Source organism: Mizuhopecten yessoensis, unplaced genomic scaffold (assembly GCF_002113885.1).
Source record: "Mizuhopecten yessoensis strain PY_sf001 unplaced genomic scaffold, ASM211388v2 scaffold4999.3, whole genome shotgun sequence".
Lineage (NCBI taxonomy): Eukaryota > Metazoa > Mollusca > Bivalvia > Pectinida > Pectinidae > Mizuhopecten > Mizuhopecten yessoensis.
Genome location: NW_018405829.1, coordinates 970,234 through 991,021, shown reverse-complemented (window position 1 = coordinate 991,021; position 20,788 = coordinate 970,234). Strand labels below are relative to the sequence as shown.

General features: G+C 35.8%; 1 protein-coding gene across 1 annotated transcript in view; it reads left to right on the top strand.

The window, feature by feature from the left end:
- The first annotated feature begins 6,693 nt into the window (after positions 1-6,693).
- LOC110450131 (transforming growth factor-beta receptor-associated protein 1-like) overlaps positions 6,694-20,788 on the top strand; it is a 44,906-nt gene continuing 30,811 nt past the window's right edge. Inside the window, exons 1-16 of the mRNA XM_021497410.1 lie at positions 6,694-6,892; positions 8,806-8,858; positions 9,279-9,372; positions 10,335-10,433; positions 11,957-12,043; positions 12,846-12,950; positions 13,301-13,435; positions 13,963-14,123; positions 16,190-16,322; positions 16,464-16,559; positions 17,137-17,241; positions 18,360-18,551; positions 18,833-19,026; positions 19,483-19,551; positions 19,911-19,983; positions 20,429-20,563. Coding sequence (XP_021353085.1) covers positions 6,818-6,892; positions 8,806-8,858; positions 9,279-9,372; positions 10,335-10,433; positions 11,957-12,043; positions 12,846-12,950; positions 13,301-13,435; positions 13,963-14,123; positions 16,190-16,322; positions 16,464-16,559; positions 17,137-17,241; positions 18,360-18,551; positions 18,833-19,026; positions 19,483-19,551; positions 19,911-19,983; positions 20,429-20,563 — 1,806 coding nt within the window. The 5' untranslated portion in view covers positions 6,694-6,817. The remainder of the gene's footprint in view (positions 6,893-8,805; positions 8,859-9,278; positions 9,373-10,334; positions 10,434-11,956; positions 12,044-12,845; positions 12,951-13,300; positions 13,436-13,962; positions 14,124-16,189; positions 16,323-16,463; positions 16,560-17,136; positions 17,242-18,359; positions 18,552-18,832; positions 19,027-19,482; positions 19,552-19,910; positions 19,984-20,428; positions 20,564-20,788) is intronic.

Genomic DNA, 20,788 nt, shown 5'->3' with positions numbered 1-20,788 from the left:
CTGTATTTTTATTCATCACCATTTCTTTATGTAAGAAAGCATTACAAACTACACAAACCCTTCACATTCACTACAGTCTGTTACAGAGAAAACACTTGATGTTTTGTCACTCTGCAGTACATTGTCACAAAATAGTGACCATTACCTTTGTCCTGTGATATGTAGTGACCCTGACCTTAACATGTACAACTGCAGGAACTTGTTCAAGATGTTCTCTTACTGGACCATTTAAACAAAAATATTGAGCAGTTAAGTGACTATATTGACGACAACAAAGTGTGCAAGTGTGCTCAAGGTGTGTACTTGAACTTCAAAAAAGGTCATCCTCTAATCAAAACCCTACAATTGTCTAAAGTTTGAATGAGATTGAATAAGAAGTTTTTTGAGCAATCATGCCAACAAGCCACGACCAGAAATCACAAGTTACACCCTTTATTACATTTGATGTATGATCATGAAGTTGAAAAAAAGGTATGGCTAAACCCTTTGTCGTTGTCGATCATCGTACAAAGTTCTGTCACACCTTTAGTTTAAAACTCCGGTAGCCATAGGCTTTAATTATGGTATGCATTCTCCTGCAACTCTGAATAAGTTTGCTAACAAGACATTTTCTACTCGACTCAGCAGGTAATAAACTAATGAATAGATTTCAATGATATTTGCTGATAACAATCCTTGCAGCTTGGAGATGTGGGTAAAGTACTTTTAATTGGGTTATCTCCCCTTTTCACGACCTTTTGGCCCTTGATTCATAAACTTTTTTCTAGACCATGACATTGTATAGAAAACGCAAGATTTTTTTAATTTTATATTTTACACATAACAGGTTTTTTTGTCAGGTTTCAACAATCTGCGTTTTTGAAAGGTCAAAGGTCACAAATGAATTACGTTACTGAAATGGCTAAATATCTCTGAAACGGAAGGTATTTTGTATACACATGTATACATTAAATGTTGTGGGTATTAATGCCATCTACTATACTGACAGCTTCCAAGGTCAGAGGTCAAAGTTCACGAATGAATTACGTTACCGAAATGCCTAATTATCTCGGAAACGGTAGGTATTTTGTATACACATACATAAGAGTATCGTAGCCAATTATGCAGGCTATATAATGAAAAACTTCCAAGGTCATGAGGTCAAAGGTCACCGATGCATTATGTTACTGAAATGGCTAATCAAGGCAGAAATGGTAGGTATTTTGTATACAGATTCAAGCTACATTGTGACAAAATTCCGAGGTCAAAGGTCACAGTAGTGGTGTTTTTTTTCCATCGGTCTGTCGATACGACATCTGAGGTAAGACTTTTTCATGACCCTTGATCTTTCTATATATGTTTTCCCTCATTTATTTAACCCCTACAGGGGAAACGAGAAGCCTGAATACAGGAGTTATTAGTTAGCCCATAGACGATGTCCCGCCATACTTTTAACACTAGCAATCTGCTTGTCGGGCGACATCCAGGGCTTGGAACCAAAACCATTACTTTGGCCTTTACGGGTGTGAGCATAGAGCAACGAGAGTCGGAACTACATGAAATATACTGAAAACCTCTTGACAATATCGATAAACGGGCTAACATATTAATCTAGACAAACGTCAGACCTCCCAACAATGACCTTAGCAGTCTGTATCAAACCAGTATCCACCCAAAGGAACTGTCGTAACGATACCAATAACAAGGTCAATCCAAACAAACAATACAAGAGCAAGAGGAAGATGTCGGGTTTCGCACTGCAGGAACAAGAAAGCAAACTGGTTTTACTAAGAGCATATATCTAGAAATTGGAAGAAAGAAACATGCAAAAGCAAAACGCTGTAACAAAACTTCAAACGCGGATCGCAGGTCCCAGTTTCACAAACTTTTTTAAAAGAACTTTCTGAACTTATTTTTTTTCACTGAAAGCATTGCTTCTGTTAAGAAAAATATTTTATTTCCCCCTAAATTTCAGCACTGTTTTCCATTGGAAAATTTTCAGTTGAGGAATTTCCTGGAGTTAGGGAACGTTCGTGAAAATGGAACCAGTCTTTACAGGGAAATCGCACCACAGCGACGGATCACGAGTCCCTCCTGTCAAAACACATTATCGGACCTAAAGCCACCTACATCACACGTCTGCACAGAGCTAGAATTCATAAAGGAATAGTTGACATGATACAAATGAAAATCAGGCTTCGAAGCCAGCAAAATCTACAAATACTACTGGAAGCTAAAAAATATCAGCTGTTACTAATTCGTTTTTGTTTCTAGCAGTCTAAGACCTAACAAACAAAGGATACAACCCAGCAAGTCGAAACGATGTACATTACAGAAACTACACGAAACGATGTACATTACAGAAACTACACAAAACGATGTACATTACTGAAACTACACGAAACGATGTACATTACAGAAACTACACGAAACGATGTACATTACAGAAACTACACAAAACGATGTACATTACAGAAACTACACAAAACGATGTTCATTACAGAAACTACACAATACGATGTACATTACAGAAACTACACAAAACGATGTACATAACAGAAACTACACGAAACGATGTACATTACAGAAACTACGCAAAATGATGTACATTACAGAAACTACACAAAACGATGTACATAACAGAAACTACACGAAACGATGTACATTACAGAAACTACACGAAAAGATGTACATTACAGAAACTACACAAAACGATGTACATTACAGAAACTACACAAAACGATGTACATTACAGAGACTACACGAAACGATGTACATAACAGAGACTACACAATACGATGTATATTACAGAAACTACACAAAACGATGTACATTACAGAAATTACACAAAACGATGTACATTACAGAAACTACACAAAATTATGTACATTACAGAAACTACACGAAACGATGTACATTACAGAAACTACACAAAACGATGTACATTACAGAAACTACACACAACGATGTACATTACAGAAACTACACAAACGATGTACATTACAGAAACTACACAAAACGAAGTACATTACAGAAACTACACAAAACGATGTACATTACAGAAACTACCCGAAACGATGTACATTACAGAAACTACACAAAACGATGTACATTACAGAAATTACACAAAACGATGTACATTACAGAAACTACCCGAAACGATGTACATTACAGAAACTACACATAACGATGTACATTACAGAAACTACACGAAACGATGTACATTACAGAAACTACACGAAACGATGTACATTACAGAAACTACACAAAACGATGTACATTACAGAAACTACACAAATCAGATCGTGGTAAAATAAGGCACAATTAGTCTGCATGAACTTTGGTTGTTCGACTTATGAAACTGAGAACTTTCCAGATTTTTCCTCCCACGTAAAAATATGTGGACAATTGAACCCCGCTTTACCAGCATACAGTTTAAAAGGATACGAAGGTGAAGTCATTAACCGGACGACAAAATACAAATGTACATCATAGTCATTTAGAAGATTCTAGACGCAAGCCACACGACAACTGCTATCACTATACAGACAGAAGCCAACCCAACCTAAATTCCAACATGCCGTGCAGGGAAGGAGTGGTACCTTCTCAGAATTTAATAAGATGAGATGAAAGAAATAACAAAGGCCAACTGGAATCTAGCAACACCATAATATAATACACCATGTTTGTGTGATATCAACAGATCACTGTATAGACAACCAGGCAATCAGTTTGACGTTACACTACGGAACTTCATGGTAGAACTGAAACCGTGCCGATAGTAGTTTGTTTGTTTGTGTTTTACGTCCTATCATTTAAGGACGTGTCAGTTATGGTGTTGGCGGAAAACCGGAGTTCCCGGAGAAAAAAACACCCCACCGACCTACGGCCAGTACCTCGCGACTGTCCAACGTGAACGTAGGCCTCGAACCGCGACCCAGTTGTGGAGGGCTAGTGGTATCACAGATGCTCGATCGGGTTCGGGAATATATGTGATATATTATCGCACCCCACTAGATAATATGATTTAGATATCGCACCCCCTTATACTAATACATCATATGGTTTATTAGTATAAGGGGTGCGATATCTAGTGGGGTGCGATAATATATCACATATATTCCATGAAGAAAGCATCTATTTCAGATATGTTGCAGAATACCGAACAAAGAAAACAGTTTACTGCAGCATGTGGTCATTGGTCATTGATTTTGCCCATTCAAGCGTTCATCAGTGGTATTAAATGTTAGGGAATGAAAGTTCAAGTCTGGGGTGTTCTGAAACATAAAGAGAAATACAGCGAAAGGACAATAAGAAGGATGAAGACATATCCAAAAAACCGACCAAACTCATAGAGACCAATATCAAAACATTAAGTAGACGGGAAATCATAGAGAGATGGATAAAATAACCACAATTAACAACCGCACTTCGAAGGCAATATGTACAGACATCGCCTTCAGAGAAGAGCAACACAAGACATGTTCAGCAACTAACGCCATCTCACTCAACACTTACTTGTGAACATCTGATTAAGAAGTCAACAACTCAATCATACCATCATTAACAACGCAAGCACCAAATGGAACTTGGAAAACTAAAGTGGCTACAATCACGCTAGTCTGGCAAACAGAACTGGCATCGATAAAAGTAACGACGGCGGTATTTCAAGGTATCGACAGAGACATATTGGGAAGAAAGTGCGTTACATATAATGGAAAGTTAAGCACGAAAATAGTCCTTTATCTGAGAATAGTGAAATATAGCTCAAAGGCACATCTGTAAGATTATCGTTCTTTATTCTACATGGGGGTATAGACCGACTTCGTTCGGCAACTAGAATGTGAAAACCAAGTGTATGCATTATCACTTTTTTTCCTTTTATCTGAAATTTGAAAAAGTTTTGCCACATATTATATATGAGAGCTAACGATAATGCATTCATCACACAAGTACATTTCAAACCCGCCGTGTTCACGGCGGAATGTCTTTAACCTGCCGTATGGCCATTTTACCTTACAAGGCACAGTGCATCAGTTTCTTTACACTGTCATGGTAGCGGAAGGCATCGATTATAAATTCCGTTTAACACGTCAAGTAGATTTCCAGACAGTTGCAATGTATTTCAGGAAATCTTCGGTTGTCGCAATCAGTCGACCCTTCCGTATTGTTTGTCTGTCACTTAGATGGTCATCTTTTTTCCCTCCATCTATGCGTGTTGGCGGATGCCACTTGCGGAATAGGCAATGTTGCCCTATTGTTAAAACCCAATTTGACACCTGGACCCAGTTGCTCGAAGGGTGAATAGCTTAATCACTCTTTAACAACATTGTTCGACCTCTAGTAAGTTGGTGTATATAATGGGTAAAACGTCGTAATGATGTACGTAATTTTACTTTACTTAATATTTGCCATCTGCAAAGTTTTAAATCTGTTAATGGTTGTGTTTTAAAGATACACAAAAAAATGTTTTGATAATTACTAATTAAGCTTATCATCTTTTGAACAACTGGGCCCAGACGTCCATTACAGTATTCACACCTCAATAATATTGTTTTGAAGGCTTACAACGACCATGTCGGTGATAAGGTCTGTTCACGTGTCACTACCAATCACACACTAAATAGTCGATACTTACATACATCTTCACAAACACAAAAATCAACCACTTTTGGTTTTTCTATGGTTTAACGAGGAATTGCACTGTAAACATACACGACATTTATCGTACCATATTTCTGATTTCCAGTGTAGGACGCATATTGCAGTGAAACGTATTGTTCAGATAATATATAATAACGATAAGTCGTGCTATCTTTATTTTAACAAAATTTTAGGCGACGATATCATATTCTAAGATGTACAGCTCCGTTAGCTGAAAGGAAGGAACCATGGTTACCATATATTAGTTGAATTACGTACGTACCATTTCTCTCTCGATCAAGATTGAATTTAATTTACTGTCATCGTATATCATATCATGAGTATGTGAATAGTGGACAGCGTAACTAGCCAAAGTTTGCGTATGTGGGTCTGAAGATTTAAAGGGGACTTGTCGTGGTGTAGTAAAATAGTAATATGAAGTCATGGCAACAGCATTCTCCCGTTATGGCGGTTTAAAACTTAATTTAATGATGAATGCATTGTTGAAATATTGCAGAATTTAAAAAAATCGTACGTAAAGAAAAAGATAGCTTAGTATAAGTTCTTCTAGAAACACAAGTTACTGCAAAAGTCAATCTAATTAAACTTGAATTATATCTACACATCGCTCCCGTTGCGTATCAGAAAAAGATTGTGCAAAAGTAAAAATGACGTACAGATTATTAAAAAATATAGAGCGCTAAAAATAATTTCATAGAATACTAGCAACAACTTGAATTATGTATGAACATATACTTATTCAAGCCATATGTTTTTAGTTGTCTTTATTAATCTTAATCAGCATCCTGACTATTTTCGGTGGAAAAAAATCCTGATCCGCTCTGCCAACTCCCACTGTGGCTGGTGGCTTTCTGAATTACAAGTTGTATTTGAAAGTAGTGCTTCTTTGAAAGACTGTCAGTGTCAAAACCAAAAAAATCTATATATTTTTTAAAACGATTCATTTCCCATTTAAAAAAGATTTGGTTTCAATTGCTGACCAAACGATCACTGTTCGGTGTCGATGTGACTAGAAAGAGTTGTGGTTCTTTAAGCAAAGTGGGTGGGAGCTACCGGAAGTGAGTGAGGGTGCTGAATCCAAAATGGCGCTGCCCTGTTAAAATTCTCGGGGATTGTCTTGTTGTCATGATATAGCTTGATTTTGTGTTTGTTCTGATACAAGTAATGAAGAAAAATGAGTGTGAAAGCTTTCGAGTTGGTCCCCGCGATCGAGCGGATAAAGTTGATGTCCGATAAGGCAAAGACGCAGGTAAATATTGACATATGCTCGTAGAAAATACTTTTTGTGACAGTTCAGTTGATAACGACAGTATAGATCGCCGGTCGTCGGTTGTCGGGATCGCTGGTCGATCTCTGATTGTGCGTGATGCTCCGTTTAAGTGTAAGAACTGATGAGAGATAAATCACATTGTATCGTCAGTACATTGTATGTACCAAAGTACTCTTGTAGAAAAACAATTTACTTGCATTGACGGCTTATTCGACCATTAACTGCAATTAGCACTGTTCTTCCTGTCGTTGTAAGTCTTGGACTTGTGAGACTGTCCTATATCTTGTTGTCATCGATACTTTAGCGTTGCGATATGGGTGACAGTACCCAAATAGGATCACTTTTTGCAAAAATACTTGTGTCAACAAATCAGTTATAACAATGATGTAGTCTTAGAATAGATAGCCTGCACCATTTTTTGTCTACAGATGATTAGTTTTTAAGTTCAAATAGCACAAGAAAACGTAATTCAAACTGATCAAATGTCAGTGTTTTGATCACGTTTTTAAAAAATGGCGCGTGTGACGACTATGCATTCTGTTTTGGATTATAGGAATAAATTTACACTATAGAAATACTTTTTGTCATATACATTCTAAAGGTCATCATAAAATGGTAATATGCTGACAAAAAAATATTCATTTGAAGTGTAAGATACTGCAAAATTCAAGCCTTGGTCCGATTTGGGTCCTGACATTTGCAAATTGATTGGTGACTTCAGAGCATTCTATAAATATCTCAAGTGAGCCCTGAGTACCTTGCAAATTTCATTTGTAAGAACACTCATCGATATTCTTCCTTTGATACAACCATAAATGAGTATAATTAAATTCCTCCTCAGATTAATGAGATTACATGTAGTTGATGAGATGTCCGTTGCACAGACCAAATTTTTAAGATTCGTTGTGTTACAATATATTTCATAACTGTTTTGATTAATAGTATAACTTTTCCGTTTTTATACTTCTTCTTGTCAAAATGATTGAAGGCTTTAACTGTATTGAAGACTATGGTGACGTCACATCCTATGTATTATGACGTCATATGGCATTTTTCACAGGGTGGCGAATTTGGGTGCATGGCGCATTTGCCTGCACTAACATTATAGTTTATCCTGTTCAAAACGAATAGGCTCGAAGTCTCGCATAAACGGATTGATGTACAATTCCTCAGCTGGTGTGTAAGAATACTATACAATATCATATTACCTATTATCATTTATTGATCGAAACAAGCTCTTGTGGTTCCAATTGCAAAATACCAAAAGAATGGAAATTACATTTGTGTAATTAAAACCATGTATTCAGTCATAGCTTGTTGAAGAATGTAAGTTTAAGTTCAAATAGACTGGGTCCTTTGCTAGCAACAAGGCATCTCAGTTGGTAATTAGGGCAACTGTTTTATAGAGTTTAAAGGACCAGGTTTGAATCCTTGTCTTGTCATATTTTTCTTCTTTTGCAAACATCTTGTTTATGTAATATTTGTAACTGACTGATGGAATGACTCTTCCCGGTCGTTTTTTTGGTTATATAAATTATTACTGTATTTCCTACTTCTCCAAACTGAATTTGTTTACCTCTCTAATGGATATACATGTAAGACAATCGTTGGGAAACATGCACATAGATCTCCTTTCCAATGAGTATCATCTAAGAAACTTACAAATATCTTCATACTTGACATGCTATACCTAGTTAATTCATTGATGACACTTTTTGATCTCCCAAAAATACATCAGAATGCTCAGTTTATTCCAAGTTAACCTATGAGATATTGTAAATTAAACATTTATTAAAGGTATGTGCAATTTCAAAATTAACAAATTCAATGTTGATCCATCATAAATGGTAAGATATCATCTGCTTTATTTCATTCTTTTTTCCCCCCTCCGGATTGAATGTATCGATTTCTGTGGGAAAAATTTGTACATCGGAACTAGTGATTGGTAAGTTTAATACATGTACTGCAATTATTGATACAGTTATAAAATCTGTAATTATCATTATGACTGTGTCAGTGTCCTACTTTGTATTATATTGGCAATTCTAGCTGTATCATTTGGATATAATTATAAGAGCTAGTCTATCACTCAAGTGCAATATGAAGGTTCATAGACCCTTTCCACACTTCGGGGGAAATCAAAGGGTCTCAACCAAACTGGACAAGAATAAAATTTTAACAATTCACTAGCTGTATATGTCTATACATCTGTTAACTTTTCAAATTCTGAAGAGTTGATAATGTTGATTGTGACCAAACTTGATACAAACAACTGGTAGGCTACATTTAAATGATTGAATTAAAAAAAAAAAGTTTCGAGTTCTGATATATTGTCAAATATGTAGTATATATATTTCTCTTCCAGTTTTGTTGTCCATTACATGATAGAAGAGCGCCAGTCATCTAGTGGCAAAGTTGTATTTCATAATGAAAAACTCGGTCATAAGTACCTGGCTTTGGTAAGTATGAGACAGTTCTCTAGTACCTTATGAGTGGAGGTTCGTGGGTATCGGTTATGGATTCTTGATCAGGTTATAACATGTATGTACCGGTATAAAAAGACGATACTGGGGTCATATCTAAAGTGTTGTGTAACATAATGCATAAAATTAAAGTGTCTTAAAAGAATCCATTTCTTGATATTACATTAATTGATTTTGACATCATCTTGTGGCGTTTCAAGTGGATGCCAGTTTAAGACTAACTGTCGAAATTCTGATGTTTTTCAAATAATTTGTGCGTCGAATACACCACAGCTATGAGTGATCTTGTAAAACATGTTCAATACTGTACATGTGGTATCTACAACAATATATATGTAGATATCACACATACCTTTCACCAATATATCCAGAGTTTAATTCTGCCATCAGATGTGAAAATGTATTGGGTAACCTTTCCAACCATGTGGGTTTTCTTTCGGTTATCTAGCTTCCTCCTACATTAAATCCAGGCCGACAAGATTGATAAATACAAGTTGTTGACAAAACTTATTTCATAATTCATTAATAGTTATGAAATAAATAAAGTTTATTTTCACAACTATTAGGAATGATTTAACAAGTATTTTTATGATTCCAGTTTTATTTAATTGCTTAAATGGTTCAATAAAGATGGCAGCCATTTTTGTTTGGTTTTGAAAGAAAACATTTGCATGACAGTTTGAAGTATTTACAATCATTAAACGTAAAATGAAATAAAAAATATCTTTAAAAAAGCAGAATGTTCATGCATGTGGTTACCATGTGCAACTTTGGTATCGAAAACCAAGTCCATATTTTGTAAAACTACAGTTATTCCCAATCAAAAAACAGTCCGCATTCATTATCCACTGTCTGTGTCAAGTGATGTGATGTATTCACAAAGCAATGTTACGCAGCTCTGCTAAAAAACATCTTATTTGATATGTTTTCTCTTGTAGAAAAAGCCAGTTGCACAACTGAAGGCAGCGTCAGCTTTAAATAGAATCTTGGTCCTGTGTGATAATACTTTGACACTACTCAACATGTTTGATTTAGAAGTAAGTCAATAAACATTTGTATTGTGGTTCAAAGGGTGTGACATTTAACATGTTAAACTTTAAAAATGTTTAATATGGAGGTAATTGATCAATGTACTTTAGTACAACGTAATTACTAAACAGGTTATTTATGTAGTGAATGATTGATGCTCTTCATTTCAATGTAATTAATAAATAGTTAATTCATGTTGATTATATAATTAAGTAAACGATCGATGCATTTGATCCAAGATGAATAAATTAAAATGTTTAATTAAGAGGTAATTTATGAAGATGTTTGAGACAGAGGTTATAAATCAACATGTTTTATATATTAAATATTTGAGGGTTGCTCATTGATTACTATATATGTATATTACAAATTAAGTGAAAAAATCAATATTATTGCAAAAACTTAGTCAAAATATTGTAGTTTTCTGCCTAATGAGAGAAAAAGTTGTCAAAATATTATAGTTTTCTGCCTAATAAGGGGAAGAAATTGTACCTTATTGGGTATTATGGAGCTGAAAGATTTGTTATTTGTTATGTATTTCCTACCCGAACTGAAATTTTCTTGTTCAGAAATATAAAAGTTAATGAAAAACCTTATCAAGCTAACACATTTGATATTTCTGTGACGTCTTATGTTGAAGGTAACATCTGCTGTAACTTTCATTGATCATGATAATGTCATTCATCTCATCACTGCCAGAAATGTGGTGAAATTTTAGGTTAATTTTATAAAGATTAGAAACACACATTGACAGATTTATATACTTGGTAACCATCACCGTTTGGAGTAGGATGCTGATATTTGGCATGGAAGTTTCTTAGTATCTCAGCAATGGTGCAGTGTGGAAAAAATAGTAAAAAAAAAAAAGTTTACCTGTTTCAGGCCAGACTGTTGATTAGGTTTTCTAAATTGTTATCTATCAGATCTTTTTAAATAATACAATTCACTTCAATTATAGGGATGCCTTAAATGTGCTATTTAACTTGGGGCGAAAAACAAGACTTTGTTTATTTTACACCGCATTAAAAATCAGGCTGTTTTTTCAATCTGGAATGAAAATAATCTTTAAATAATTAACTTTCATAACTCTCTGTGTTTCAGTGCTAAACTGAAGTCCTTTATTGTACCCAACAGTCCTGTTACTATGTCATGAAGTATCTTTAGATGTTTCACCAGACAGGTTTTAAAACTTGGTACCAGTGCTTCTCGTAGGATTAGATTATACCGTTCTAATTAAAATCTGGTATTTCATTGCCCTTTGTTTTTCTGTACTTGAAACAAGGAAATGTGATGGAGCCAGATAACAAAGTGCAATGAGAAATCTGATTCAATATGATTAAAACCAAGTTTTCAACTGAACAAAATGATAGATAATCTAAATCTATTATAATCAGATTACATATCTTGATAGCAGAGTGTAGTTTACGGAACGGAGCGTATATCAATGGTAATATGCAATGTTTTAAAAACTTGTTCATAAGTTTTTCTATAGAGGCTGCTTGCATTTTTTTTTTTTTCAATTTCATTTCAGCCAATCCTGAGTGGAGCTAAGGTAAAAGGAGTGACTTGTTTCTGTTTGAATGAAACTCCATCTCGTGGTAGTCCGTTTAGTGTAGAGGTAAGTATCTATATCCTATAGCCCCCTATGGGACAATTCTCTGTCTATTTGTTGAGAGTTGTTTGACTTCTTTTCTTTGACATCTATTATACCGCCCAACAGAAAGTGAGTGAGGAAGGAGATCTATACAAGAATCAGTTTGTCCTTTTCACTCGCTGTAAGCACAATCTGGTCCAGACACTTGTACCACAGTTTTCATTTCAGTTCCTTGAAATTTTTACCATCATTATTATGTAGTTGTGTACATTTTTTATATATACAGATTCCATGATTTTTGACAGAGTTTTATTTCTTTTTGTACTTGGAGCATATAACATTCTTGTTTGCACATTAAGTCTCTTTTATAGAAAACTAAGTGTAATTTAATTTTCCTTTTGTGTTGTTTGAAACCTGACAGGTTGGTTGGTTGGTTAGTTTTCAGGTTTATCACCTACATGACTCCACCCATTCAGGTTTGTCTCAGTGACGGAGGTCGGTGTTCTGTTGGCGTGAGGGATATTGCCTTCGGGTACCTGACAGGGTTAAGCACCATCATATGTCGTGCATGTATATCTGGCATACCAAACCAATGAGGTTTATTAGAGTTATTGCCCTTTGTGTATAGGCTTGCTTGTATTAGTCGCTCGTAACTCTTTATTGAGTTTCTTTAAAATATATTGAGTTTAATCACCATGATGTTGTTTTGCATTATTATCAAACATACTACTCAGTACTGTATACTCTTCCATTGATGATACATGTGGATGAGGGGGGCATTTATTTTATTTTCTGGCTTATAGTTTTAATTTGGTTTCATTTGTAGATCTGTGTAGCCCTTAAGAAGAAACAGTTACAGTACTACACAGCGACTGAGGATCGCCTTATCCATGTAAAGGACATCTCCTTGTCGGAGCCGGCTGTGTCCTTGGTGAGAAAATCTACCAGTCACATTTACAGAAAAAAACCTTTTTACTGCCTCCATGTGACCAGCTGAGTTTTGGTATTATAAAGGGAGTTATTATCATATTTAGGGAATAGATACCGGAATTTATTACGAAAACAGAAAAAGTGTCTTTGACAAATGTTGACGGTATGTGAGATGGCAAAAGAAATAATGTACTGATAAGCCCATCCATGGAATTATGTCCAGTTCCATTTTTGCATATTTGGTGAATTTACTGAGATGTGAGGTTTGTTTGAAATTTTTTCAACGTGTACAATTTAGATTACCAGAATATTTCTACTCAACTGTAAGAAAGGTATATTGCTACATTTCAGGGTGTGGATGGAAGCTACATATGTGTTGCCACTACCAGCCAGTATTGTATGGTCAACTACGAGTCTGGACACATGCAGGACCTTTTCCCGTTTGACAGTGAAACCAGCAAACCTCTCATCAGACGCATCAGCAAGGTCAGTAGGAATCCACTAGGAGTTGTTGATGGATAATAGAAAGGGTAATGTGAGATAGAAACAAATTGTTTCCATATGAAGAAAAACTGAGCTACTTAAATCATGATTTTAATAATTGTGAGATTATCATCAGGAAACATTGTCTAAAAAGAATATCAAAATTTCAAATTATTTAGAAAAGAGTTTTCTTCATATTTATACAGTAATCATGTTTACTTTTTTAATCACTCATTAGCAAAAACAAGGAAGTTAAATTGAACTCAAGTGTCAGGCTGATTTGAAACCATCATCAGTTGTGCATATATATAATGTTGTAAATATGACATAAGAATTATTGAACATAACTGAATCTTGGTGAATCCAAGAATTTGGAAAATCTAAAATGGAAAATATAAATACTCTGTGACGCTGTCAAACCTCCTTTATTTCTATCTCAAAATCAGGGAAACCTCCACGGTTCTTAATTCTAAAACTTTGACAGGTCTGTTTTACTGATATTGCACAGTTCATGATGTTTGTGTTACCAGGAGGAGTTCCTGCTGAGTGGACCAAGTGCCCTGGGTATGTTTGTGACGTCGGCGGGTATATCACAGCGACCTCCTCTACAGTGGTCAGAAAACCTCATGGGAGTGAGCTACATCCATCCCTACATCATAGCTGTTAATGATGAGTTCATCACGATACATAGGTGAGGTCATAGATCAAAGGACAAGGTAATACAGCATCTCACAATGATACATAGGTGAGGTCATAGATCAAAGGACAAGGTAGTACAGTTTCCCACAATGATACATAGGTGAGCTCATAGATCAAAGGACAAGTTAATACAGCATCTCACAATGATACCTAGGTGAGGTCATAGATCAAAGGACCAGGTAGTACAGTATCCCACAATGATCCATAGATGAGGTCATAGATCAAAGGGCAAGGTAGGACAGTATCCCACAATGATAGATAGGTGAGGTCATAGAACACTGATACATAGGTGAGGTCAGAGATCAAAGGACAAGGTAGTACAGTATCCCACAATGATACATAGGTGAGGTCATAGAACAAAGGACAGAGTATCCCACAATGATACATAGATGAGGTCATAGATCAAAGGACAAGGTAGTACAGTATCCCACAATGATACATAGGTGAGGTCATAGATCAAAGGACAAAGTAATACAGTATCCAACAATGATACATAGGTGAGGTCAGAGATCAAAGGACAAGGTCATACAGTATCTCAAAATGATACTTAGGTGATGTCATAGAACAAAGGACAAGGTAATACAGTATCCCACAATGATACAAAGGTGAGGTCATAGAACAATGGACAAGGTAATACAGTATTACACAATTATACATAGGTGAGGTCATAGAACAAAGGACAAGGTAATACAGTATCCCACAATGATACATAGGTGAGGTCATAGATCAAAGGACAAGGTCATACAGTATCTCACAATGATACATAGGTGTGGTCATAGATCAAAGGACAAGGTCATACAGTATCTCAAAATGATACTTAGGTGATGTCATAGATCAAAGGACAAGGTAATACAGTATCCCACAATGATACATAGGTGAGGACATAGAACAATGATACATAGGGGAGGTCATAGAACAATGATACTTAGGCGAGGTCATAGAACAATGATACTTAGGCGAGGTCATAGAACAATGATACATAGGAGAGGTCAGAGATCAAAGGACAAGGTCATACAGTATCTCACAATGATACATAGGTGTGGTCATAGATCAAAGGACAATGTAATACAGTATCTCAAAATGATACATAGGTGAGGTAATAGAACAAAGGCCAAGGTAATACAGTATCCAACAATGATACATAGTTGAGGTCAGAGAACAAAGGAAAAGGTAATACAGTATCCCACAAAGATACATAGGTGAGGTCATAGAACAATGATACATAGGTGAGGTCAGAGAACAAAGGAAAAGGTAATACAGTATCCAATTATGAAGTCACTTGACCGTTTGCATTGTATCACAAGCGTAAGTTTAGAAACACTCAACAGTATTGAATGAATTTCCATGGATAAAGTTAGACCAGTCTTATCTGACCCGAGTATTCCATCCTCCTATCTAAATCCAAACCTTGAGTATTCTGAGACCCAGTCTGATCTTTCATAATGATGTTATCTCATTTCTTATATATGAAAACTACCGAAGTCAGTACAAGAGGTCATATCCAAATTATTCTACTAAATTATATTTTTAAACTATTGGACTTGTTGGATGAAACTAACTGTATAAGTGTATTATTACTAGACACTAGTAGACAGTGTGGATTCTTCATTAAATCCTAATCCCCAAGGACAAGGTCAAATATCAAGTCTCTGCAAAGCTTGTCAGGACCATTTGGTCATGTAACAACTGAGTAGTGATCATTATTCAATTAAATTTATCATGAATAGACAATATGTCCGTATAGTCAAGGTCAAGGTCATAGCAAAGGGGGTAAAAGTTTAATGCACATATTAAATTTACTACATGTATTTTCTTAGTCGACCCTCAATGTCATTGTTACCCTCAAGATTTGTTACCTTCAAGGTCATGTTATCCTTAAGGCCATGTGACCTTTAGGACAACGTTACTCTCAAGGTCATGATACATTTTTAATTGCCATGTGAACAAATTGGCCTGACAAATGACTCTCCGGCCAGACAAGGATAATAGATAGTTAGGACTGAAATGTCTGGCATGATATCTACAGCTTCACGGATGCTATACATATCTTGTTTTCAGTATATTGGACCAACAGCAAAAGCAAGCCATACCTTTCCAAGGAGGGTCCTTCATAGGAAACTTTGATGGCAAAATGTTTGTAGCTTCTCAGAAAGAAATCTACTCCTTGGTTCCTGTGGCATGGGAAAAACAGGTAACGTCAGTAATATAGCAACGTCTAAAGTCTACTGGACTGTTACTGATTGAAATTCGTGCTTTTAATTCTAGTAATAGACAAGAGAGTTCCTGGAATCTTGTGTTAACATGTAATGTATTAATGATTTGCTTGTTGTAGGTACAATCATTGCTTGCGGACAAGCGAGTTTCAGAGGCCTTAGATTTAGCACGAAATGCCAACCGTGTGGGCCTTAGCAAGGATAAATTTAGCAAGGTAAGTCTTCTCTCAGATATCATAACATTTCTTAGTACATGTAGAATGGTCCCCTTTATGTGGTATCTATAAAATATTCTTGGACTTGTTCTACATTGCAAATGAAACGGACACTCCTGTAAGATACTATATGTGTTGGGGTTTCATACACAGTACTGCTAATATCTTTATCTGATGTAGTGTGTCATGTATTGATGTAGACAACCAGGTGAACATAGCATGTGAGTGGACATGTATTTCTGTATATACTTCTGTAGTGGCATATTTATTGCATACCAACATGCATGTGATCGTTTCTATAGATTTACTCATGATTATCACAGTTTAATGCTGACTTTGCCTCCTAGAAACCCAAAGTGAATACCACAACAGCAGATAAAAATAGTGTGGACGAGAGGAGACACATTTACAGTAAAGCCTCAATAATAATGCCTCTTTCAATGCTTAACTGTGAGATGGCTATAGTGTACTGTTACTCTTAATCTTATATCAGTTGTAAGATGTAACGTGTCATCTTTTCTGTCATATGTTGTTAGTTGTAAGGTTTATGATATCATCCTTTTTGTGGGAATTGCAGGTGTTTAGACGATTTGAGCAGCAGGCAGCCTTTATAGAGTTTTCCCAGCAGCACTTTGAGGAGGCTCGGGAGCTGTTCAAGGAAGGACAAGTGGACGTCAGAGAGGTAACTTACTTTGGTACCGTACAGAATATTGTTAATTATGTCTATCTTTTATTATCAGTTAACATGGTTTTGGAATGTCTAATTCTGAAAACCAGGAAAACTTCAGACAGTCCTGTAACTTAAAGTATGTATCAAAACAAATACTGGTATTCCTATGAAATGAAATACTCTAAATTTGGGTTATTATGGTCCTGGGTAATATAATTATGTTTATGATGCTGAGATGTGTAAATTTCCCCTGTCTACCATCCATATGGTTCCAATCATAAAGTATAAATAAATGGCCTCTTGTAATATTGTTTTGATCTGTGTATTTCGTAAAATGTCATGCATTGTGATAATGAAATAATAAACAGGAAAGTTAGTGTCCTGAATAGGTTGATTTTTTTCTGAGCAATTAATCTAAGCAAAAAGAAAGTTGTAATTAAACCTGAGTCAATAAAAGCGATACGGACACTGGATGGATACCTATGAGTGTGAAATAGTTTAATAAACGACATACACTACAATTTATAAACACACACATTACATGTACTCAAGACCTCCTAGTAATACCTACATACACTACAATTTATAAACACACATAACATGTACTCAAGACCTCCCAGTAATACCTACATACACCACAATTTATAAACACACATTACATGTACTCAAGACCTCCTAGTAATACCTACATACACCACAATTTATAAACACACACTACATGTACTCAAGACCTCCCAGTAATACCTACATACACCACAATTTATAAACACACATTACATGTACTCAAGACCTCCCAGTAATACCTACATGCACATATTTTACCTATACCATAATAATGTACATGTGTAAGATTTTGGAGATGATGTCATCCTAAGGCAACCATGAACATTTCTCAGCGTGTATGGCTTGACCTTCAAACTGCGTAATTTTGACCATTTCTATAGTAACCATGCACTCAAGAGAATATTTTTTCTGCATAGTGTCAAGTAGGATTGCACTTAACAGTCACTCTAATCTATTTCAAATGTTAACATCACTTATATCAAATATAGAATTTGGTTTTCAGGTCAATGGAAATAACTTCAGAAAGTTGAAGGGATCTTTATAAGTGACTGTTATTTTTTCACCAGGTGTTGAGTCTATATCCTCGACTCTTGCCATCCAACTGTAATTTTACAAGGTCTGTGCCCCTCCTTCACGAGATTGCCGATGTAAACCAGCTGAGTCGCGGGGACGAGACCGTTATGAAGGAATATCGTAATTTTCTGAGACTTTACCTGGAGGAGATACGAGGCACAAAGGATGCTGTCGGTTATAAACAGGTCTGATGTTATTATTTGGTGTAACGATTGAATATTTTCTTTCGAGAAAATATATGATTGTTATTGTCTTCAAAACTCATACTAATTGTTGCAATTTGATAAAATATTTTTAATTTGTTCATATTGGAACCTTGCTGGCCAATAACACCAAATATCAAAATTAAAAAAGCAAAGTTAATTTTGTACATTTAAATGGTTTTACTTATAAATGGAAATCTGGTAAGTTATAAAATATATTGGCAGTTCATCATCACAGGCCTCTTTTCATATTTTTTTTGTAGGAAATAGATGTTGGTTTACTGAAATTGTATGCTGAGGTTAATTCACCAGAGTTAGTTCCCCTTATTGCCGTGGATACAGGCTGTGACCTGAAGGACTGTGTTGATTGGCTGGAGAAGTATGAAAGACACCATGCACTAGCACTTCTCTACAAGGTCCACAAAGAGAATGACAAGGCCCTAGCCGTGTGGATGAGGTTAGTGTGCCAGATGAGTGCAGTAATAGTAGACAACCTACAGTCCATAATATTTCTGATGTTAATTGTACTAAAACACCTGGAGACCAGTTTTGTGATCTTTATAGTTACTGTCTGCAGGTTTCGGCCCATGTGCCTCAACTGTGGATCAGACAAATGGTGAACGGTAAAGATCACAAAATCAGTTTTGAGGTGTTAGACATCTTTTAGTTTTTGTTATGGTTAATTAGCATGGAGCCCTAGGGAATCTATCGATGATTTCACCCCAGATTGACGCCACAGTTTGATATTAGTAGAGTTGGATTACCTTATATTATTAAATGTGAATTGTGATATGAACACTGGATGAATATGTGTAACATTGATGAAGGGCAATCATTTGACTCGGCAACAACTGCTTGGTTTACAGTAATATGGTACATGTATTGCCTTTCAACTTGAATGTCGTCCTTTCAGACTCATCAATGGTGATATCAAAGACGAGAATTTTCTTGGCCTGGATTTTGTCGCAGAGTTCCTAGCAAAGTAAGATATTAGATTCCAGGGTCCTGTTCATAGCATGATTTAATTAGCATGATATCTTGTTCTGTGAAAATTCAAAAAGTTTACTTCAGAAATATTCCACAAAAATTACTGATGAATATATTTGTGGTTCATATCATCAGATGGGCATCAGCAGTCCTGATACAATGTACTGGTAAACATGTTGAAGAATTTCAATACTTAAATAGATAAAAATAGCTTGTTATCAGTAAGCTACAAAATCTAGTCAATATTTTACTGTGTAGCAAATGTATCATACAATCCAGGTTTCCATATATCATCCTTCTTTATCTTTGTAATGAATGTATGATTAGTTAATTTTAATGTTTTCTATGTTGTAGTCTTAGTGACCATGAACTGGTTTGGAAATATGTAGACTCTATACTGGTCAAGGATGCACAACTAGGGGTCAGGGTATGTAAACTGTACTGGTCAAGGATTCACAACTAGGGATCTAGTAGGTATATAGATCCATGGTGTTTATACAAAACGTAGGGGATAACCCTACTGTATTATGTGCGGCGGTATATCATGATTGTACTGTCGCAAATAGAGTTGTTCTGGTGACGCGGATCTTTGGGGATCACGCTATTGTGACGTCATGAATAAACAAATTCATGTCGCAAATTATCTTGATTGACCAATCAAGTGTTGTATTACATCTCAAATGAATTAGAATTTTGTATTTTAATGCAGCTTATGTGTGTTTTCCAAATAGATAACCTAACAAACTGGAGAGGGGGGCAGATTTAAAATCCAGATTAAAGTAAATGATGTAGGACTATAAATATAAATGTGATTACATACTGGGGAATTTTGTTTTGCATGTCTTGTCAACTTACATATAATGTGTTTACAGGTGTTTACAGAGCGGCCTGCTAAGGAGCCCCCGTCCGAGCGTTTACGACCAGAGGCTGTGATAGACTACCTACATAGGTTTCCAGAGGCAGTCATCACATACCTGGAACATTTGGTGTTTCAAAAGAAGCTAGAGGTTAGAACAACATCAGCACAAAACATTTAAAAAGATTTTTCTGTTTTAGTTCTCCTATTCGAGGAACAGAGGGGGCTAATGTAGTCACCCCCGTGTCGGCGTCCAATTTCACTGAGGTTACATTTTTTGGGCAAGTTTTTCCAGACAGTGTTGGATCAACACACTCAATACACAGTTGTCTATTATGAGGTTGAAGTATTATAGGGAGTATAAGCAATGTGCTGA